Below are 23,930 nucleotides of genomic sequence, written 5' to 3' on the forward strand. Positions count from 1 at the left end.
AATATTAAGCAGCACAGCTTTTGAACATTGCTAATTAGAAATGTTTCTTGAGCTCCAAATCACTGGATCACTGAAGACTTTAATGGCTGCTGAAAATTCTCCTTTGCCATAACAGGAATAAATTATATCTTAACATATGTTAAAACAGAAGATTGTTATTTTAAATTGTAATAATATTTCACAATATTGCTGTTTTTACCGTATTCTTGATTAAATAAATGCAGCCTTGATGAGCATAAACATCCACTGTTCAGACGGCACAGATGTATACATATGATCCCATAAGAAAATTACTGATTATTGTCAACAGAAACAAACCTTTTGTTTTGTGTGCAATCTGATTCAAACTCAGGCCTTTCACTTTGTAAATAAGCATGTGCTCCCATAACCGAGCAACGCATTACAGACTATAGCTCACTATGGACAAATATAGAAACATATTTAGTTAATTAAAAGAATTCCCCTCTCGCCAGCACCATTATACTTGATCTGTATTAATTGAGGATAAGAATCTACTAAACCCTCTCTGACCCTCTTAAAAGCTTGCTGAGCAGATTTTAGTGCTGTGCTGTGGGGCACACAGGGGGCTTTTTTTGCTTGCTAACACCCTCCTGTTTTTGTTTTTATAGGAAAATTACAGTCTGGGTTTTAATATGGTCATAAAAATTTTGACTGGTAAAACATTAAATTCTGTTAGTATTATTTTGTAACAATCATTGTTGTCACTACTACACCCTAAAAGCCTAACATATGTATAATAGCATTATATTATGCTTTTAGGATATGCACATATGCATTACCGTTCAACAGTAATATTGTGAAATATTTTACTTTAAATATTTGGTAACACTTTAGTTTAGGGACCAATTCTCACTTTTAACTAGTTGCTTATTGGCATGCATATTACTAGTATGTTGGCTGTTTATCGGCACAAATAAAACACATATTAATGCCTTATTCTGCACCACATTTTAGATCCCTGCCACATCCCTGAACCTAGCTTACTTAATAATAATAATAATAAGTAGCAAAGTAGGAGTTTATTGAGGCAAAAGTCATAGTTAATAGTTAATTAATAGTGAGAATTGGTCCTCAAACTAAAGTGACAACATATTTTTGTTTAAAGTATCTGTGCATTTATTTATTTATATAGGAATGAGCTTAACATTTGTCATCTTTTTTATGTTCTTCCCAGCGGTGAGAGCGGAGCAGGGAAGACGGTAGCAGCAAAGTACATCATGGGCTACATCTCCAAAGTTTCAGGTGGAGGTCCCAGAGTTCAGGTGGGTTGCACAGAACAAAGAAAAAATGAAAACTCTTGTAACTTTCAGGAATAGTTAAGGTGCGGTTGAATAGAAAAACAGCATACAGTGGCTTCCTGTTCCTGATGACTTTACCGAGATTGTTTCTGACAGTTAGTGTTAAACAGAATCCTGATCCATGTTGATGTTTGCTTCATCTGACATTATTCCTCTTCCCCCATCTCTTACAATCTTTCTCTCATCCCCTAAACCCCACCAGCAGCCATCTGTCCCCCACAATCCCCTTCTGATCTGTCCTGTGTCCCCCTCTCAGCCCCTTCAAGAGCCATGTGAGTGAGCTCAGAGACTGACACTTGTTGCTTGTATTAATCTGATTGAATTAACCGTTTGTTAATGCATATATAAACCAATTCTATCATTCTGGTATGCTTATATTTTGCATAAAATTTTAAGTGAAAATTAATAGGAATTTGAGAAATTATTTTGGTTTTTCCTCCTTTTGCTTTAATGACAATATCACTCGAGCTGCCTGAACTAAGTTATTGTCTAATCTACCAGGTAAAATATCTAAACATGATCCACAATCTATGGCTAATTACTTAATTTCATTAATGTTTTAAAGCCTTATTTTTGTTCGTAATTAATCACACTGAATTCAATAAAATTTTGAATCACAAAAATTCAGTGTGGACATTTTAGTCCCACTGTGCTTATTTGGGACAAAAAATAAAAATCCATGTTGAAATGATTCCCTCTGTGCTCTATCTAATGATTTGATAGTGTACAGGCTGTTACTAGTGTTTTGACGAGTATGTTTGATGGCGTCTTGAACAAAGTAGCGTATTGTGGTGGTACAACAGAAAGTCTCTCTGCTCGGGCTGCTCTGCTGTGTCTATGCTTTGTCTGATCTCCTGAATGTCACAGTGCCTCATGATCATATGACCATCACTGCTGAATGGTTCATCTTGATATCTTTGGTGTCTTGCTCATCTGCCTCTTTTATTTTCTTTTTATCTCTCTGTGTATCAATTTTTTTACTTGTGTGGTCCACACAGGAGTTGATACCCTTTCTCTGTCTATATGCAAATTATAAATTTTTCCTTTTTTTTTTCCTGGTGTTGCAAATGCAAACTAGCCCTCGGCTCTAATTTGTTTACATCAGCAATGTGACTTTTAATTTCAGATTTCTTAAAAATGTCTTTATGCAATTTGTACACTTTATATGTTTGATAAGAACTTGAAGATGGGACGTCTAATGTCATAAACAGTGATGGTATTGGAGATCCCAGAACTTCTGCGTCTCTAAATTCTGTGTGGAGTGTGCACGCATACTGATATATGTGGGGGTGGGGGATGAATTCAGGTCAATTAGGCCACTTTTAGACACTGGGATGACCAATTTGACCTGAATTCACTCTACAAGATGGGCGTTACCCACTGATCTCATTTCATCAGTTCCAGATCAGCATAAGTTCTGTACTTATAATCCTCCACAGTATGAAAAACGTCAACTTAACTCTCAATCTCTCTCTTTTTCCTGTTTATGTCCACACAGCATGTCAAAGACATCATTCTGCAGTCCAACCCTCTTCTGGAGGCCTTCGGGAATGCTAAGACAGTGAGGAACAACAACTCCAGTCGATTTGTAAGCTTCGATCATCCTCCCATATACTCATTTTATTGAAGAAAACAGATAGCATATGTCTTGTGTTGGGCTGCGTCTTGTCCTCAGGATGAATTTAAGAGGAACACAGTTGCACTAGAACCAACAAAAACAGGGTGAGCATCCAGTTCAAATACAAAAAGAAAGAAAAAGCAATGTTTTGCCACTGCAATAAGAACATTTGATAAATATGATGTTATCGTAAGGCTTTGGCCTAAACGTGGCAAGTACTGCCCTTAAAAATACTCACAGGCCAATTTAAAGCAGCTGTTACAAAATATGTTGTACGCCACATTTACTTGCAGTTCTGCTTCATTATGCCCAGACATGTCAGTCTTGTTTTTGTTTTCTTGGGATTGGTGTAATTTTATTGTAAGAAGAATGGCTTAGCTGTGATACAAATGGATTGTGTAGTGGATAGGAGAGTTTCGTGGATGAAAAAGCATCTAGATGAATTCAGGGGTCCTACAGGGGCTGGTAATGTCGTTACAGGTTTTTGACATGTCTGGTAACTGCAGACAGCTGCAGCACACATAAACGAACAGAGAGAGACACATAAATGATAGTGGAGAGTGTTTGTGTGTGTGTGTCAAAGCACCTATTTCCTCTTATTTTCAGTTCTGGGCATACACACCTGCAGTACATCACGTCTGTGCCTTTTTAACATTCATCTTCCCTGACAGGGGAAATACTTTGAGATTCAGTTCAGTTCCGGCGGTGAGCCAGATGGTGGGAAGATCTCCAACTTCCTTTTGGAAAAATCACGTGTGGTGATGCGGAATCCTGGAGAGAGGAGCTTCCACATCTTCTACCAGGTGAGAGTGAGGACACGAGGTTGGCTTCTTCTCTCAGAAGATGTCACTGTTACCGTCAGTAGCATAAGTGCAGCACGTTATGAGGAAAAATTGAATGAATAACCGCAGTAAAATTCAGGAAAGGGAAGATGGAGCCATTTGGCTCTGAAAAGCAGGTCACGTTGTTCTGAGTTTACCACTTGAGTTTTTTGGAAGAGGGAGAGTCTGTCTGACCTTCTTCTTAACGAGGCCTTCTCACCACTGTTTCTCCTTCACAAGTTTGGAGAGTTTGAGAGTTTTCCTATGGTTACGTTTATTTAGGACTTTTTGTTCTTTGGTGTTTCTTCAACTGTGGACACTTTTGGCCCTGCAGACTTTTCAACACTTTTCACACTCTCACTAGTTTGTTTCATTTGTCTGCTAACATTGTCCAGGAGAATGCTAACTTTTTTTTGTTCCAGAAAGTCATAAATTCTCACCGCAGTGTCATTTCCTCCATATCTTAAATTTTGTATTATTTAATGGTGTTTTGTAGTGAAAATGACAGTGGTGGAAATGACATTTGAAAACTTTTTGGAACATTTTTGGACCCTTTTGGCTTGCCAAGACTTATTTCAGAACTAGCATTTCATATATCCTAAATAGAGATAAACATTGAAGATTATTTTCAGACTTTCTACACTATCATTCAGAAGTTTGGGGTCGGTAAGATTTTTTTAAACATTTTTAAAAGATGTCTCTTGCTCAATAAGGATGCATTTGTTTGATAAAATATGTCATCAGAAATCATTTGAACATGCTGATTTGTTGCTCAAGTAACATCTCTTATTTTTAGCAATGTTGAAGACAATTGTGCTGCTTAATATCTTTGTAGAAATCATCATACATGTTTTCACTATTCTCTAATGAATAGAAAGTTGAAAAGAAAAACATTAATTTGAAATAAAAAAAAAAAACATAATGCATTCTTGCTGAATAATGCAGCCTTTCTTCAAAAAAAAAAAAAAGCTTTCTGACTCCAAACTTTTGAATGTTAGTGTGTGTGAATTGACAAAATTTAAACTTGATTGGAAATGGTGCTTAACAGTAATGTGCTCAAAACTGATGTTTACATTGATTTACCTTTATTTTCTTTATATTTAATCTCATATTTCATCTCATGCTCTTCACTGACACTGTTTTTTGCTTGCTGAACAAATACAATACTTTACAAAAAAAAATTTCGGAGCAAAATGTATGGTAACAAGTTTATTTATGGTAACAACGAGACCATTTTAATGTGACCTTGATATAACACAAAACATGTGAAAAATATTTATTGGTTTTAATAAAAATCAAACCTTTGGACAAAAGTGTTGAACTTGAAGAAGCCCACATTCTGTAAATATTACACCTTTTCTCAGCTAATAGAGGGAGCCAGTGGAGACCAGAAAAGTAGTCTGGGTATCACCAACCTGGATTACTACACTTACCTCAACCAGTCAGGTTCCTACAAGGTTGACGATATTAACGACAAGCACGACTTCCAGGAAACCTTGGTAAGTATGATTTAGACAGCTTGGTATTTGAGTCAGACTCTGGTGTCCTGGGAGTCTTATGTAGCTGTGAAAAATTTGCCTGTTCAAATATGACAACTATTTTCCATATTTGCAGACACTGTTGTTGTAACTTCCCTCTCCTCTCTCTGTCTGACCCCAGCATGCCATGGACGTGATTGGTATCTCAGGGATGGACCGCGCCGTGGTGGTGCAGATTGTGGCAGGAATTCTTCACCTTGGGAACATCAGCTTCAGGGAAGCAGGGAACTATGCTGCTGTAGAAAATGACGAGTGTATGTACATAGACTCAGTTCCCCATTTTGGTGTCCTCGTTTGAACTGTGTGCTGTAGATTATTTCATTGCATTAACTGATGCTAAATTGTCTTGCCACACCAAATTACCCTCAGAAAATAGAGCTCTGTTTATGCGCCTGGTATCTGCATATTACATCACACCCTAAAATTGCACAGTGAAACTCTGAACTTCCAGCCCACCCCTCTATTTCCTCTCTCTCTCATTCCCTGCAAGTGTCTCCAAGCTCTCAGGTGGAGCAGTGCACTTGAATGACAGAGGCTGTTTGCTGAGGCATAAAGCCATGCTGTGCTGGGAGCAGACGAAGCTAATCTGTGCCTTTCCTGTTCTGCCCCTTCCCAGCCCCCTAACCCCTCTTCCTGTCTGCTGCCAGCAGCTTTCACACATTTAGTGTTGGCTTGCCAATCTAAAAACCAAATGCGGCACAACTGCTCAGCCGCCTGCGTATAACAAAACCATCTGCAAAGAGCTCATGCATCCTGGGAAATAAATTCTATAGACAACATCTTCCACTGCCAATCCATATATTTTATAGAGGTCTTTGATTGACACCATGTAAGGGTGTTTTTGAGAGCCACGGACACTCCCAGATCTTTTTATAGTTGTGTTGTTTTGGGAGAGCAGTTAGTGTGCTCTGTTCTACCACACCCGAACATCTGAATAATGAGCCATACTTAAGCAGTATGACGGACTACATCACTATCAGGACTGAATGAGGGCAGTTTCCTTTTTAAGGTGGTGAGTCAGTGAAGAGGCGGGGTTCATCACAAATGGAGTGAGGCGCAGGATTGTCAGTAACTCGTGTCTCACCCGTGCCTCTCCTCAGAGGAGATCTATTGTTGTGACTACACCAAAAAAATGCACATGAGTCATATGTACAATGTACCACTGTTTTCTTCAATTTTTCCAAGTTATATATTATATTACACTACATTACATTACATTACATTACATTATAGTTATGTTATGTTACGTTACATTACATTCAAAAGTTTGGGGATTTTATGTACATTTTTTTAGTACATAAATACTAAAGTGTCCGAAAAGACATTTATAATGTTCCAAAGATTTATATTTCAAATAAATGCTGATATTTTAAACTTTTCTATCAAAAAAAAAAAAAATCACAGTTGACAAAAATGTTAAGCACCACAACTTTCTTGAGCCTCAAGTTAGCGTATTAGAATGATTTCTGAAGGATCATGTGACAATGAAGACAGGATTAATGATGCTGAAAATTTAGCTTTGCATCACAGGAATTAATTTAACGTAAAGTTAGAAAACCGTTTTTAATATTTCACAATATAACTGATTTTACTGTATTTTTGATCAAATAAATGCAGCTTTGGTGAGCATAAAACATTGAAAAAAATCTTACCTATCCCCAAACATTTAAACAGTTACTATATATTACACATTTAGAAACACTTGTGTATGGCATTGTGTGCAATTGTCATTCTGACTCTACCAAACTGTTCTTTTTCTCTCCTGCTCATAGTTTTGGCATTTCCTGCCTTCCTGTTGGGCATCGATCAGCATCGTCTTAAAGAAAAACTCACCAGCCGTAAGATGGACGGCAAATGGGGTGGCAAGTCAGAGTCCATAGACGTAACACTGAATGTGGAACAGGCGTGTTTCACTCGTGACGCCCTCTCCAAAGCCCTGCACTCTCGTGTTTTTGACTACCTGGTGGAGGTACAAGCCATATACACCTATACCCCTCTTAAAAACCGATGTTAGAGAAGAAATAAGCACTAAATGGGTTCCTATTTTTTTTAGTCAATCAATAAAGCCATGGTTAAGGACCATCAGGAGCTGAACATTGGAGTATTAGATATTTATGGCTTTGAGATTTTTCAGGTGAGTATTTAATTTACTCGTCACTACTGGAATGATTGTTTTCACAGCAGTTAACAGGATGTGTAGCTTCCAGTCTACCTAATGAGATAAGATGATTGATTTTTAATTGCCTGGATTGATTCTCCTCTACTTTTGTAAACAGATAACATATTAATGAGCTTGACTAATCTGATAATCTCTTGGTTTAGCATCTGGTATTGAGACTTTTAAGATAACTGCCAGTGTTGTCTTCCTAAGAAGGATAAAGCTGGATAAAGCTCTGAAAACAGCTTTCAGCCCTTTTAATTTGATGTTACTACCACTAAGATGCTGAATTCTTGAGCAACAACTGTGTATTTTATTATGCTATTGATAATAATAACAATTGAATCATTGTTTGTCATGTTCACATTATCACCGAAGCTGATTTGCAACTTATTTGTTTCCTTTGTCACCACTACTGGTGTTATTTTTGGTTCATAGTGACAGTATCTATTTTCTGTTTTCACTTGCCTTTTAGAAAAATGGATTTGAACAGTTCTGTATCAACTTTGTGAATGAAAAACTGCAGCAGATTTTCATTGAGCTGACTCTGAAAGCTGAGCAGGTAACACTTCCATTTCTCCCCTGTGCTTTTTGTTTTTGCTGTGATTTGTGCTTTCAATCAGTAAAAGTCCCACCTTTCCTTTAACCTAGTTCTAGCAGTACAGGAAGTACTATATACTTCTGCTCCACCCTTGTACAGGATCATTTTCATCATTTGTTCTTTTCCTCTCTTCAGGAGGAGTATGTACAGGAAGGAATCCGATGGACTCCCATAGAGTACTTCAACAATAAGATCGTCTGTGACCTCATTGAGAGTAAAGTGGTAAGTTTCACTAACTGTGCAAATCAAACATCCATCTGTTTAAAAAGTTGGATATGATCTGTCATTGCCTAGTGCAGTAAATCAATAAAACTAACATTAGCGAACTAAGAAGTTCAGATCCATATCCACAAAAGCCTCCTTTCTCTTCCCATGACTGTTTGTCTAATGGCCTCAAAATGCTTGATATGCCTCCAAATTCAATTTGCTTCACTCACAGAGGGACTAGACACACAGAGCCATGAAATTCACAACAAGGGAGAACCTTAACCATCCATGTTGGTGTGACAGCGTGTGAGAAAGTGCTTCTTCGTGTCACTGCTAAAAGCTAATGGTTGTCTGTGAGAAATTTACAAGCTGTTTTCCTTTCGTTGGACTCTGTGAATAAAGAGAGACGTCTGAATTTTCGGACAATACAGACAGCTGTGTGTTATCAGACAGTGTGTTTTCATTCAGATTAATGTATGATGATTCATTTCCTGAGTTTTGATTAAGCTTGAAAAGCTGTGAATGTGGGCTAAAACGGTTTCAGACACTTTAGACATAAATGTTTTATGTTGTTTTATATATTATAATATGTGGGTAAAATACTTAAAAGTAGATGTCCTGCAATGCAACATGCTATACCTTATTTAAAACTAAACTATACTACATAAGTGTGTACTACTTTTATTACTACGACTACTAAAGATTTTTTTTTATGTCAACTTTCATACTTAAAATACAGATCAAAATGCTTCACAGGTCAGAATATGAAACATTTTAAAAAAGAATGAAAGAATAAATAAAGAAATGAATAAAGTGAATAAATAAATGAATAATACAGGTACAAACAGTAACAATCAACAAGAGCCTAAATAAAACACTAACCAAAAACATTTGAAAAATAATATAATAATAATTCAATACAATTATTAAGGAGCCTAATAGGATGTGTCCAAATGAATTTGAAAAATAGGAATGCATTTTACAATATGAATGAATCTCACTTTCATTTTGTGTCCTTTCCCAGAATCCTCCAGGCATCATGAGTATACTGGACGATGTGTGTGCTACTATGCATGCGAAGGGTGAGGGTGCAGATCAAACGATGCTGCAGAAGCTCCGAATGCAGATCAACAATCACGAGCACTTTAACAGCTGGAACCAGGGCTTCATCATTCACCATTACGCTGGCAAGGTATTTACCCACCTCCCCGCACTCCTCTGCAGTGTTGTTAAATCATTTTCTTTACCTTTTTTCTCACAGAATTTTCTAATACTTTTTTTTTTAGCACTTTGTGTCTTTCCTTCCACCTCCCTCTCAGTCTCTCGTTTACACTTTGTTGCCTTGAGGTAGTTCAGTATGTGTGGCACCATCCATATACCCCGTTTTCAATGAGGCGTGCTCTGAGGGGAGGCAGGGGGAGCCCTCCACATCCTGCAACATTAGATTTAAAATAAGCATGTTCTACTGACAAAGGAAAACCCATGATTTAAAAAAAAACATATGTGTCTTCTAGCATTTACTGCAAATACATAAGTAAATAAATAAATAAATGCAATTTAAAAATGGGTAAAAACAATAAAAAGCCAAAAGAGCCCAAATAATACCCTAACCAAAAAATGATACAAAATGGAAGAGAAAATTAAAAGGAAATAATAAGAATAATCAATAAAATTACAATGGTGAAGATTTTGTCTCCAAATGATTTGTAAAAAATATGAATGCATTTGTGGGATACATATTTTGAAATTATACAACTGTAAAGTGTAAATAATTATAATAAATATAAAAGCAAGGTCCAGATCAAAATGAAATATCAGTCCTAGAATATTTATTTATTCATTTAGTCAGTCATTTATGAGGTTTAAAAACTCTCTACTTTCCCACTTGTATATACAAAGACTGTAAGTACGTAAATGTAAGTAGTTGGTTGGTTGAGCTGACATTGATCTGAGCATCTATTGGCTCAAATGTGGCTCAAAGAATGACTTGTGTTTCTAACCCTGTCCAGAACACACTACTGTTTAACTGAGCTGTTACTTGTCTCTCCAGGTGTCTTATGATGCAGAGGGTTTCTGTGAGAGGAACAGGGACGTGCTGTTCACTGACCTGATCGAGCTAATGCAGAGCAGTGAAATGTAAGTGTCACTCCTCCATCCTAAAAATCTGCCAGTCTGTGATCTCATCCAACAGAGTCTCAGAGCGCTTGAAGATCTTAATATATGTAAATCATGGATATAATCAGGCCAGCTGAAGGGCCCACAATACAAGTGTGCAGGAGATTATCATTGTTTCTGAGTCCAAAAGGCCCCTCTGTCTCTCAAGGGAGTAGGACTTGTAGAGCGTGCCTGTCGCTCTTATGTGCTCCTGGGCCTCTTTTGGGCCCCAATAGCCATCTGTGCAAGCCGTGTCCTCCCGCAGCCCTTTGTGAAGCCTTCTGGGGGTCCGCTTTCAGACTGCATTCAGACACGTGGTGTCATGCGTATATATCTGCACCGCACACACACACACAGAGTTCGCAGGGGAACTTCCTTTGCACCAGCCAGCAGGTCCTATACACAGAACAGAAGAAAGAGAAGTCTTGAATTCAGTGACGAAGCAGGGCTTCTTGTCTATCTGCACAGACGTAGCCCTGCATCTCCACTCCCTGACAGTTAACCCTATGAAGAGGTTTAATAACAAAGCATGCTTATGTGAAAGTTTTCTATTTAAGATGACATAACTTTAACATAAAGTATAAGCTTGATTTCTGCATTTAAACCTGTAATGTGTTACAGATACTGCAGAGAGGACTTAACTTATTATTTAAACCAAGAACATTCCTTTAATGTCCCAAACACCTTAATAAGAGTAGACGCCTTTTTTTTTTTTTTTTTTGTTATATAACCAACTGGCATTTGGTACAAAATTTTCTCAAAGAGCACACTTGAGCTAAACAAGGTCCACATACAGTGAGATTTTATGAATATTAAAATACTGTACAGATACTACAAGGAAACCAATAATATATATTAGCAATAGCAATATATTTACTGCTGTATGCTAAATCTTAGTAAAATCTAGTGAGGCAAATGGATAGTGAGCACCACAGATAAAACACCACAGGTATTCAGACTGTCCCAGTGATGATGATCTCCAAAACAATGTGCACTGTGGCTCGAAGGAATTCAAGTGACCCTGTCTGCAGCAGAGAGACACGATTCAAAACATTCCTGTCTGTTAAACTCTGTATTTCTTCTGCTGTATTCTTCTCTCTTTCTGCCAACCCCAAATCATTCCTTTCTGGTTTGATTCTTTTTATTAGACCTTTCATCCATGCCCTGTTCCCAGAAAACCTCAATGCTGAGAAAAAAGGCAGACCCACTACTGCAGGGAGTAAAATCAAGGTGAGTTGAGGTTGCAGGTTCTTTGCAGGTCTCTGAACCTCTGTAGGTTCTAACTGTTTCTACTCGTATACTACACTGATAACCACTTTTCACATATTCCGGTTGTCTGGCTATCTATGTAGACTGTATGTGTGTAACTCTGTGAGGTGTTTTAGCTCTTTTACATCCTCTTTTTCTTTGTAATGACAGAAACAAGCCAACGATCTGGTGAGCACCCTGATGAAATGTACACCTCACTACATCCGCTGTATCAAACCCAATGAGACCAAGAAACCTAAAGACTGGGAGGAGAGCAGGTGAGAGTCCACGGTCATGGCAAAGTTGAATTCTTACTTCCTGAACATTATTAATGGGACTATTGATTAGCATTATTATTAAAGTAATACATTTTGTGAAAGTGGCCATTATTAATGTTAAAGCAAAAAAAAAAGCAATGCTTTGAGAGCAAAACATCCTCACTTAGTAGCTTCTGCCTTTAATGCGTCATCTGAGCTTGTCTTTCATAAGTTTTAACATTTCCGGGGAAAATCGCAGAGAAACATTTTAACAGAAAAATCGAAGCATTACTCTAGTCTCCAGTGTCACATGATCCTTCAAAAATCATTCAAGTATGCTGAAGTGATGCTCAAGAATCATTTATAGTTATTAAAACAGTTTGCTGCTTAACGTTTTTGTGAAAACCGTTTTTTTTCTGAATTCTTTGATGAATAGAAATTTCAAAAGAACAGCAATTATTTGAAAAAATAGAAATCTTTTGCAACGTTGTAAATGTATTCACTGTTTTTGATCAATTTAATGTATCCTTGATGAATTAAAGTATTAATTTATTTTTTAAAAATGCTAAAATACTACATTTTTGAAGGGTAGTGTAAATCAAAATGGAAAACTAGAAAGGAAAGTAGCAATAAAAGGATTCTAATTTTATTTCTCAGCATGGGTGTCCTTTGTCCCGACAGTTCTTTCACCTTTTTTTTTGTTTGTTTGCTTACTTTTCCTGCCTTTTTCCTCTTTTACCACAGTGTTTTTGGAATGAAACGTGGAATGAAATATTCTGATCCGGTGCATGTATTGTTCAGACTCTAATGGTCTTCCTGTTATGAGGGTTTGTGAGCATTGTTCACGTTAGGCAGTATAATTAGCACTCAATTTCATTCTCAGGATGTGTGTCCAAAAGATTTGCATTTATTTAGTCATTTATTTTGGAAAGACTGATGGAGAAACTACCAGAAATGCCTTATTTGTTTATAAAATTGCAACAGGGCCTTAAGAATTTCTGTAAAGGGGCTTTCTGAGTTGTTGCTGTAAATGTTAACCTTCCTTCCTTCCTTGCTTCCTTTCAATCTGTCTCTCTCTCTCTCTAGAGTGAAGCACCAGGTGGAGTATCTGGGTCTGAAGGAGAATATAAGAGTAAGGCGTGCCGGCTATGCCTACAGAAGAATCTTCCGCAAGTTTTTGAACAGGTAAAGACAGTTTCAAATTCATCCTCAAAGCCTGACAGGAAGCTCTTCATAGAACATCATGGAATGAGAGCATATGGTCACTTCTGGCATTACAATTTCGTCATGCAGTGAGAAGACACCACACTTTCACAAGAAAGAGCTTCAGAAAGAGAAGGAAGAGAGATCTTAGAGTTGCAAGTGTATGTTATGGCACTTTCATGTTGATGAATTTTGGTTCATCTTTTGTTGGGCAGTTTCCTTTGTGCATTCTTCATATCAGTGTGCGGTGATCAAACGTCATTGTGTTAGTTTAAGTGTGTAATTCCTCCATTATGACACCAATTATTTTGGATGCTTCATTGGGTTATTAACTTTTTACATAAAAGTAAAAACCTGAATCATCCTTTGGTGTTTTAATATTAAACGCCTTATTGGTTTTAAAGTGACTTTTTTACTCCACCCTGCCAGTGTTTATCTTGCGCACACACACTTCATACAGTTTATTTACACAGGACTCCACTTCAGAAGACTTTCAACTAAGCACTTTGTACTGTTACATGAATGAAAAATACATACTTTACTCAAATATATGATATAATTTTCCAAATGATGATCTCTCTCAGGTATGCCATTTTGACGAAGGAGTCATGGCCGACGTGGCGTGGGGATGAGAAGCAGGGTGTGCTGCATCTCCTGCGCTCCGTAAACATGGACCAAGACCAGTATCAGCTCGGACATACCAAAATCTTCATCAAAGCTCCTGAGTCGGTAAGACCTGACAAGGTTGGACAACTTCAATTGAAATCTTTCAGCAACAAAATATGATACCCAAGTCTGTTTTAATAAATGTAAAGTTATCATAAAACATCTGCTACACTTTGAAGAGTCAGTATTTCACATTTTGTTCCTCAGTTAGTCAAACTTCTTTTCACTTTAAGACTTCACTTGACAGAATTCACCAAACGTTAGAATGTGAACCTTGTTTGCATTCCAGCTCTCCCATATTCACATATACATATGAATGAAAGTGAATGGAACACGGTCTAATGTGACCATACCTTAGGTTTGACATCAGAAAGTGTCCACATCCTTTTTGTCTCAATATTGAACAGTTTATTGAACCAAAGTCTTATCATTTAAAACCAAACCTCTTTTTTTCTTAATGTTTTACTTGAAAATTGTGATTGTGCCATTTTTCTTTAAAATAAACTACTGTTCAAAATTTTGGGGTTTAAAGAAGTCTCATTTGCTCACCCTAGCTGCATTTATTTGGTCAAAAATACAGTAAAAACAGTAATGTTGTGAAATATTATTACAATTAACAGTAACTGTTTTCTAGTTAATATATATTTTAAAATGTATTTTGCTTTCATTATTTTCATGCAGTTTACATTATACATTACATTATCAATGCCTTTACTGTCACTTTTGATCAATTTAATTTGTCCTTGCTGAATACAAATATTATTCTCTTTTAACAAGTCTTACTGACCCCAAACATTAGTGTAAATGCCACTTTTTTAAATACCGTATTTTGTTATAACACAGTCATGCTGATACATTTTAAAATGCATCAGTGCTCATATACTTTCAGACTGCTCTACAAAATTCACTCAGATAAACGTTTTGAAAAACATATTTTTTAAAACGAGTGGTGTACAACAAGATACACCAGCAACAGCTGGGAAAAACTGCAGCATGTAGAACATTGCTTCTTGCTTTGGTCTAGATTTAATATTTCAGTTGTACTGTAATGGCAGGAGAGTGGTGAAGTGTAAAAGTCAGCCTTTGTCTCGCAGACATCAGCTCAGCTCATAGTGGTGATGAATAGTGGGCAGTCAGCAAGAAAGGAGGAGAGACACTGGGCTGGTCCCACGTCAGCACTGTTAGGTCAACATTACTCTGGATCTGATACACAACTGCAGTGCTGTGGTAAAGCTGCTTCTGTTATGTCCAAGACAGCTTTGCTTTTTCCATTGCACTTTTTTTTTTTTGATTGCTTATGAAAGCACTGCTTGTGGATGTGCTGTGATCTCACTGTTGACATTTAGATGTACACACGTATACATAGACCCACAGAATAAGGCTCTGTGGCTCGGCATGAATGCAGCAGATTATCCAGAGATGTGTGACTTTGGTATATAGGTGTTAAAATGTGGCCTTTTCTATGTGTGTGTGTAATATTAAATATGGGAGAGCCCAGATTTGAGCTGCCCAGCCTCTCAAAACAAAACTCCTTCTGAGATAAGGTGCTGACACAGAGTAATTAGTTCATGACTACAAGAATTTCTTTAGTGAGAATGAGAGCGAGAGAGCGAGTTCATGCATGTAGTAGTCGCTTTGCCAAAATGAACTCTTTGATCCTTCTGAGAGCTGATGAAGTCTTACAGTGTTTGTATGAGACATCCTAACGGTCTGATAGGATAAATCTCACCAACACTGTCAAAAAATGTCTAGGCCAGATTTTTAGCACAGAATTAGGAGAAAGGAGAAAAACAAATTATTTGCATTGTGGTCCTTATTTTGATATACATTATTACGTCATACACGACTGTTCAAAGGTTTTGGGGTCAGTAAGATTTTTTTAATGCTTTTGAGAAAAGAAAAAAAAAAGCTTATCCTCACCCAGGCTTTATTTGATCAAAATTTTTAGTTAAATAAATCTGTAGTAAATCTGTAATATTGTGAAATATTGTTATATTAAGTCGCTATTAAACATAGCTGTTTTATATTTGAATATATTTTAAAATATAATTTATTCCTGTGATGACAAAGCTTATTTTTAACAATCAAAAATGGTTTTTGTGGAAACCATGATACTTTTTTTCAGGATTCTTTGATGAACAGTTAAAAAAAAAAAAAAAGCATTTATTTGAAATAGACATCTTTTGTAAACACTATAAATGTACAAAATTCACTTTTGATCAATTTAATGCATTATTACTAAATATAAGTATTAAAGGGTTTCATTTTCTCAAAATATGCATATATACTGACCTCAAACCTTTGAACGGGATGCACATGCTGGACAGATTATTGTAAGTAGGGATGCACAATATATTTGGGCATATGAAATGATTTATTTTAGTGTTTACTTTCATACAAATCGCATACAAAATGGTATGATTAGTATAAATGTGTTGTTTATCGGTTATTTGCCATAACATTAGACTGTTTATCAATGGGAGGTTTGTGGATGTGTGTTAGTTTGTGTGTGGGGTGGGAGACAAAGAAGGATTTCATTGTCTTGGCTCATAATTTCTCATCCTGTGCCAGCCGTGTGTGTGTGTGTGTGTGTGTGTGTGTGTGAGAGAGAGAGAGAGAGTCAGTGCCAGGCCTTTGTGATAATGATAGGATCTGATGTTTAGTCTACAGTGCAGCAGAGCTGTGACAGTGTGTTCTGAGGACATACAGTGGAGCTGCAGTGCTCAAAGCATTATAGGATGACCACAGGACACTTTGAACAGCTGCTTACTGAGAAAGAGAAATATGAAAACTGAAATCAAAAGAGAAGAAACTGCTGTATGACGAGGACAGACCGAACCCACTATGTGTCATAATGGGACTGGTAAATACAGCTCCGATGAAGAATGACCTTTAGTGTAATGGACATGGTTATACAGCTCTATTCACTATTGTTATGTGAACTATTAGACGTTAAGTCAAAAACAGTCTGAATTCAGCACATAATTCGTTTGGCTGATTCAAACTGATACCTGATGAATTTGTGAGCCCTTTTTTTGATTCTTTTAAACAACCTGCATTATATTCTGTTCTCAGCTCTTCCTGCTGGAGGAGACAAGAGAGCGCAAATTCGACGGTTATGCCAGAACCATTCAGACGGCCTGGAGGAAATATTGTGCACGCAAGAAATATGTTCAAATGAGAGAGGAGGGTGAGTTCAACTCTCAGATGATTTGTTTGAGTGAGGTTAAGATTTTACATACATGGTAAAATAGAACATGGTAGAATGTGTCGCAGTTAAAAGGGGAATTCAGTGGTTTTCCCCGTATGTCTTTGGAGTCTGACCTCAACTGCTGCTTTCAGCTGAATTATTGTCATTATATTTAAAAGTAATAATAGACACACAAAAGACAAAAATACTCCCACCTTGTCTGGGTGATCATGTTCGGGTGTTTATTCAGCTATGTGCCCTTTTGGCCCAGTTTTAGAATAAAAACACTTTAATAAAACACTTTTTTATTTTTTTTATTTTCAGTTTATTTATTAACAATGCCTAATTGTGGACATAAACTTTGTTTAAAAGTTTGGGTTCGTTCAAAAGTATTATTATTAAAAGTCTAAGTACACCTTCATTCAAAAGTATTATTATAAATAATAAATTAATGAATAAATAAATAAATACGTCTCTTGAGCATCAAATTGTGATGGATCATGTGACATTGAAGACTGGAATAATGGCTGCTGAAAATTCTATTTTTTTTATTTATTTTAAAATGTTAAAATAGAAAATATTTATTTTAAATTGTAGTTGTATATCTCAATATTACTGTTTTTACTGTATTTTTGATTAAATAAATGCAGCCTTGGTGAGACATTTTTCTAAAATGTGAAACAATTCTTACCAACTCCAAACTTTTGAACAGAAGTGTACATGAAACCAAGCAGAATTCTTGTCTTTTTATTTCCCAGAACCATATTTTTTTCCTGTAACAATGTAATTTCCACCACATCTCAGATTGGAAATTTGATAGAAATTACATTTTTTTTAAACATTTTGCAATAAAATGATTTATTCTGCTAATTGTATAGCTTTTATATTTTATATAACATCCCATTTTATTTTATATAACATATCACTTACAATTAATTATTTTCACAGTTCTTGTATCAAAATCGCAGCTTGATTGGAAATTGGATGCTCAAAAAATCCGATTTCCAAATGACATTTACTTAATATTTTTCTTGTTTTCTCACACATGGATTTATTTTCAGGCATACTCTTCTGAGGTCTCATTTTTTGTACATGGCATAAGAACTAAAGCTTTGAAAATAGCACTGAACACTGATTTTATCCTCTTCCAGCCTCTGATCTGCTTCTGAACAGGAAGGAGAGAAGAAGGCACAGCTTGAACAGGAACTTTGTGGGCGATTACATAGGTATGGATGATCGGCCCGAGCTCAGGCAATTTGTGGGCAAAAGGGAGAAGATCGATTTTGCGGACAAAGTCAACAAATTCGACAGGCGGTTTAAGGTGAGGTTACCAAAATTAGCACACAGCTGTGCCCAGTACAGCTTCTATGGCTCAGTGACCAAGATTCAGTCTTTGACTTCTTAGCAAGCAGGTCAAATTTCGCCTAGATGACATGCAACCTTTATAGGTATGTATGAGTGTCTAAAACTGTGTTTTTATCTGTTCAGAGCATCAAGAGAGACCTGATCCTCACCCCTAAATCTGTCTACCTGATTGGAAGAGAAAAGGTGAAGCAGGGGCCAGAGAAAGGGATGGTGAAAGAAGTCCTAAAGCGCAAAATTGACGTAGAGAAGATAATGGCTGTTTCTCTAAGGTACGTCAGCGCACAAGCTCAGTCAGTTCATTTAGCACTTGAGGTGAAACAGCACACATTTTCAATCATTTAAATAGGAACTGTAAAAATTGAGCCACAAGGAGGCTGCCAAATGGGCTGCAACTTCCCTCCCATATGTAAAACAGAGCCTGTATGCAGTCCCAAAATGCCTTGCATAACCATCTGCAGAATTATAGGCGTAGAGACATCAAAGGTCCAGTCTGGTTGTTAGAGCCGGCATCTGCCCTGTGTTACTTATTAACACATGTTGAATCGAGGTCTGCGATATACAAAGCTTCGGTCTCTTAAAACATTTATAGTTCTTTTAGTGTTCGCTGGAAAGGATCAAACATCCAGAACTCTCTCAAAGGAACATAACCTAGATTACAGATCTAACATATAAGGACCAAGGACGAGGTACCAGCCCCCCACAACCTTGCATTATATTCCCGTTTTGGAGTGGGGGGTGGTCAATAATGTGAACCAGGTGTTGCTGGGAAGGGAGAGTACACCTTGTAAAAAACTCATTAGAAAGGACTTAAGCTGTGTCTGTGGAAACCCCCAAAAGCACCTCAACACGTGTAACCTGTAATAAAAGACCGTCTCAGGTTGAGTGACTGAACAAATGTGCATATTTCAGATCTTGAAAAGACATTTGTCTCCCATACAGCACAATGCAGGATGACTTCATGATCCTGCACGAGGAGGAGTATGACAGCCTGCTGGAGTGTGTATTCAAAACCGAGTTCATCAGTTTGCTGGCACGCCGATACGAAGAGAGAACACAGAAAAAACTACCTCTCAAATTTAGCACCACGTAGGTTGAAATATATTTAACGTAGCTACAGTTATAGCAAAGCCATGACTTTATTCTTAATGAAAAAGTGAGAAGATTAAAACACAAGATTTTTTTTTTTAGATTTGGACAAAGTGTCTAAATTCCTTTTTGTTTTTGAAAAAAAGTCTCTTTTGTTTACCAAGGCTGTTTGTATTTGATTTAAAAATGCAGTCAAAACAGTAATATTTTATAAAAAATAGTACAATTTAAATGAACCATTTTCTATTTTTATTCCTGTGATGGCAGAGCTGAATTTTCACATTTCTTTGATGAATGGAAAATTCAAAAGAACAGCATTTATGGAAATCTTTTGTTACATTATAAATGCCTTTGCTGTCACTCAATTAAATCAATTTAATTCAGCCTTACTGACTCCAAACTTTTGAGTGGTAGTGTAAATGTTTCATTTCTAAATTATTATTTGGTTTTGTTTCAGTTGTTTCTTTACTATTATATTTTTTCAATGATCAATATTTTAATAAACAAAATGTATATTTTATTATTTAATGCAATGACATTCAAGCATTTCTAAATAGCTGAAGTGTCCAAATACTTCTTGTGGCCACTCTGCACTAATGAATGACTGTGACTGGACCTGCAGGCTGGAAATGAAACTGAAGAAAGAAGGATGGGGACCCTGGAATGCCGGAGGGTCCAGACAGGTGCAGTTCATCCAAGGTCAAGGGGACGTAGCTGTGCTGCGACCCTCAAATAAAATGCTGCAGGTCAGCATTGGACCGGGTTTGCCCAAAAACTCACGTGAGTGATCACTCGTGTTGTGTGTCATTCAGTGCTATTCGTCATCCATGCAAGACCTCATACACCCAAATTCAATCATTCAGGTCCTACTAAGCAGGGCGTCACTCAAAGCCATCCTAACATGTCCAGGACACACCACCACACCCCAACACGAGTCGCACCCGGGCCTCCAGGTACATTACTTTCCTAATCTTCTCATTATCTCAGTCAATATGCATTTGTTCAGAAGATCTTAAGCTTGTATGTTCCTCAGCAATTGCTCACCAGAACGGAGGGCTGAAGAATGCAAGTCACGTGGCCAATCAGAGAAACTCGCAACATCACAGCAATCAGAGGCCGACATCTGGAAACACGGCCCATCCCTTCTTGCCTACTAATGTCAGTCAGCTCAAGGACAGAGGCAGCAGACAGGCACCCCAGCAAACCAACCTGGATTTCCTCAAAGTACCAGACCAAGGGGCCGCAGGGTGAGAGCATACTGCGTATACACACACATACTTGAAATTATATAGCTAACAACAAACGTTTTACTGAAGATAAGATAAACATTTGTCTGATTGCTAGACGCATAGCTGGAGCTCAACTACCAGACTTTATCCATGCAAACAAAATAGTGATCTGCATTTGAATGTAACATGCATGTATCTCTTTACCATAGCAGAAATCGACAACCGTCTGACAATGGAGGAATGTGAGTCTGAGCATGTGTGTAGTTTCTGTTAGGTGGCAGTGGTTGTGGTTCATTTGAATAGCGATAGATCAACCCCAGAGATGCCCAACTTCAAAGACGCCATCGCATCCTCTCAGTCTTGTTTTGTTTTTCCATTTCCTTATCACATTTTATAGATTAAAGTTTGTTTTACACTACTGTTCAAAAGTTTAGCTGCTGCGGTGATATTTTGAATACGCTTTCCAATGCTGCATTTATTTGATCAAAAATCAAATAAAAACAGCCATATTGTGACATATTATTACAGTTTACAATAACCGTTTTCTTTTTGAAAATATTTTAAAATGTCATTTATTCCTGTGATGGCCATTACTCCACTCTTCAGTGTCACATGACAGATATTTGGTGTTCTAGAAACATTTATTATTATTATTATTATCAGTATTGAAAATAATTTTGAAGCTTAATATTTTTTGTGAAAACCATGATAAAATTTCTGTGTAACAATGCGAGTATTTACTGTCACTTGTGCTCAAATTAATGTGTCCTTGCTGAATAAAAGTATTTAAAAAGAATTGTAAAATAATTACTGACATCAAACTTTTGAATGGTAGTGTATGTTACTGAATAGACCTCAGATTGTGAATATACATGAGAGACTGGTTTTTCCTTGAGCTTCAACAAGGTTAAGGACTTTGGGTTGGGCATTTTCTAACATTTTCTCTGTTGTAGTCATGATGCTGGTCGACTCAGACGCATCATGAACGCTGAAGGGCTAACAAATGGCCCTTCGTCACAACAGCTGGAAAAAAAACAATTCTGGGCTTAAAAGTGAGGTGGAGGATCAACTGAATGAAGTCTATTTGGAAATGAAGACTAGTTCAGACTGACAGTGCCACTATCATAAATGTGAATCTGTCGCCACCTAGTGGGGAACACATGAACTAACACCACAAAATCAGACAGCTAACCCTCTCACAGCAGCCTAGTTGACTACCTTCACTTGTAGAAGCATGTTCCTGTGGTTGCTGCAGTGTTAGAAATGTCACGTGTAACTCCATCAGTTAATGTCCTCTGTGATTTTTTTCCAAGGGCCCACAGACAGTCTACAAACAGGCCCACTCCAGGAGGTGGCCGTCCCAAACCAGCCCCCAAGCCGAAGCCCCAGGTGCCTCAGTGTAAAGCTCTTTATGCCTACGACGCCCAAGACACAGATGAGCTCAGTTTCAACGCAGACGACATTATTGACATCATTAAGGAAGGTGAGAGGGTACAAAATGCTTGTTTTACATAATATACAGTAAATGTTTTTTTTATTGTGGCAGAATGTATTTTTGATATCTGTCCATGATAATTTCATTTTGATATATGTCCATTATGTCTAGATGCCTCTGGATGGTGGACAGGGAGGCTGAGAGGTAAACAAGGCCTGCAGACGACATTATTGACATCATTAAGCAAGGTGAGAGGGTACAAAATGCTTGTTTTACATAATATACAGTAAATGTTTTTTTTATTGTGGCAGAATGTATTTTTGATATCTGTCCATGATAATTTCATTTTGATATATGTCCATTATGTCTAGATGCCTCTGGATGGTGGACAGGGAGGCTGAGAGGTAAACAAGGCCTTTTCCCAAACAACTACGTGGCTAAGATCTAACCTCTTCTGCCTTTAATGAGGGGCGCAGACTTGAGCCTCAGCAGACTTGTTAGACACAGAAGGACTGAGATAATGAAGGAAGGAGCGAGGTGCCATGGCTGTGGTTAAACTCCTCAAAAGCTCTGCGTTCTGGTGCCACGGACACTTGAGGGCATGCGGGCAGACGCCGGTCGGACACGAAACATTTCTCCAGGGCGCTGAATACTGAACTGTCCCTGTGAGCACTGATCAAACTATTTATTGTATTTATATTATAACTTTCTACAGTTTATTTCTGATGTGGTTTGTTCATCTGTCATTGATATTTAAGGTGACCTTAATTCACTTGAAGAGATGAAGTAGCCATTTTATGTGGGAACGCTTTTTATTTTGCTTTTGAAATGGATCAATTTTATATGTAAATTAAGGTGCTTGCCTTTTAGGGTCACCTGCTGTTCATGATTTTTATTTCATTTTATTTTTTCCAATTTCTTGAAGTCATGTCCAAATCAATGGTTTTAGTGGGGAATGTTTTGCTGCTAAGGACCGTTTTACATGTTATTGCCTTTCACCTTGTAATTAACAGAAACCCAAATGTATAAAATGCACTACGGCTCTTGAAAACCATGGTTTGTATGCTTTTGAAGTTCATAATCTCAGAACAATGCTGAATGTATCATTGTGCAAAAGATGCAAACAGTTGGGTAAAATTGTCTAAATTTAAACTACAGTGGTATTTCCATGCGTTAAAGACACACAATCAGCACATTGTTACTGTATAGTTACGAAATATTATATCAGTATGACAATATACACATGTACTGGTCAGCTCATCCACACCAACATTCACTAAGGTGCTAGTCAGTGAAGAATCGGAGACTGGATCCATGAACATCTTAAAAAGAAGGTTCTCCAGATAAATTCTTAGGAATTCATAAAAATGTTCAAAAGTGCAATTCTTGAAAAAATGTTAACAAGTTTCCATATTTTCTTAAGAATAAAGTGACAGTTGGTGTCTGATTGTATACTATTCTACTGATGAGGTTGCCATGTCTAATACAACAAATTTAAAACTTTATGCTGTAAATCTTACCCTCATTTTATTTTCCTATGATACATTTAACGCGAATTAGACTAATCATTAGATATGTTACTTCCATTTGGAACTTTATTTGGGGGTTATTTACTTTATTAACATCTTAATTTTGGGTACTTAAGACAAGTTGGAGGTTATCCTTATATTAATAAGTTATTTATGGTGACTTGTAAGAACATGCCTTTCAAGACTTTTAATTAAGAAAAAGTATTTTGAACATACATATTAGTAATGGAAAATTATTGAAAATGGCAGTTTTATTCTTAAAGGAATAGTTGACCCAAAAATGAACAGAAAAAATTCTGTTATTAA

The 23,930-nt window shown here is 37.0% G+C and overlaps 1 protein-coding gene across 3 annotated transcripts in view; it reads left to right on the forward strand.

The window, feature by feature from the left end:
• Positions 1 to 22,608, forward strand: part of LOC107750494 (unconventional myosin-Ie-like) — a 42,616-nt gene extending 20,008 nt beyond the window's left edge. Inside the window, exons 5-29 of one of the 3 annotated variants that reach the window (XM_016565882.1) lie at positions 1,196 to 1,283; positions 2,818 to 2,907; positions 3,609 to 3,740; positions 5,123 to 5,257; positions 5,418 to 5,550; positions 7,069 to 7,265; positions 7,350 to 7,430; positions 7,930 to 8,016; positions 8,191 to 8,277; positions 9,287 to 9,454; positions 10,313 to 10,398; positions 11,565 to 11,646; positions 11,836 to 11,942; positions 13,008 to 13,106; positions 13,709 to 13,853; positions 16,866 to 16,980; positions 18,132 to 18,301; positions 18,469 to 18,614; positions 19,285 to 19,431; positions 20,054 to 20,211; positions 20,295 to 20,384; positions 20,465 to 20,678; positions 20,870 to 20,902; positions 21,974 to 22,143; positions 22,467 to 22,608. In XM_016565882.1, the coding sequence (XP_016421368.1) occupies positions 1,196 to 1,283; positions 2,818 to 2,907; positions 3,609 to 3,740; positions 5,123 to 5,257; positions 5,418 to 5,550; positions 7,069 to 7,265; positions 7,350 to 7,430; positions 7,930 to 8,016; positions 8,191 to 8,277; positions 9,287 to 9,454; positions 10,313 to 10,398; positions 11,565 to 11,646; positions 11,836 to 11,942; positions 13,008 to 13,106; positions 13,709 to 13,853; positions 16,866 to 16,980; positions 18,132 to 18,301; positions 18,469 to 18,614; positions 19,285 to 19,431; positions 20,054 to 20,211; positions 20,295 to 20,384; positions 20,465 to 20,678; positions 20,870 to 20,902; positions 21,974 to 22,143; positions 22,467 to 22,543 (3,037 nt within the window). In that variant the 3' untranslated portion in view covers positions 22,544 to 22,608. The remainder of the gene's footprint in view (positions 1 to 1,195; positions 1,284 to 2,817; positions 2,908 to 3,608; positions 3,741 to 5,122; positions 5,258 to 5,417; positions 5,551 to 7,068; positions 7,266 to 7,349; positions 7,431 to 7,929; positions 8,017 to 8,190; positions 8,278 to 9,286; positions 9,455 to 10,312; positions 10,399 to 11,564; positions 11,647 to 11,835; positions 11,943 to 13,007; positions 13,107 to 13,708; positions 13,854 to 16,865; positions 16,981 to 18,131; positions 18,302 to 18,468; positions 18,615 to 19,284; positions 19,432 to 20,053; positions 20,212 to 20,294; positions 20,385 to 20,464; positions 20,679 to 20,869; positions 20,903 to 21,973; positions 22,144 to 22,466) is intronic. The other 2 variants (XM_016565883.1, XM_016565884.1) reach the window with 2 other exon arrangements.
• The last annotated feature ends 1,322 nt before the right edge of the window (positions 22,609 to 23,930 follow it).

This window comes from Sinocyclocheilus rhinocerous, unplaced genomic scaffold (genome assembly GCF_001515625.1).
Source record: "Sinocyclocheilus rhinocerous isolate Xijiao unplaced genomic scaffold, SAMN03320098_v1.1 scaffold19, whole genome shotgun sequence".
NCBI lineage: Eukaryota > Metazoa > Chordata > Actinopteri > Cypriniformes > Cyprinidae > Sinocyclocheilus > Sinocyclocheilus rhinocerous.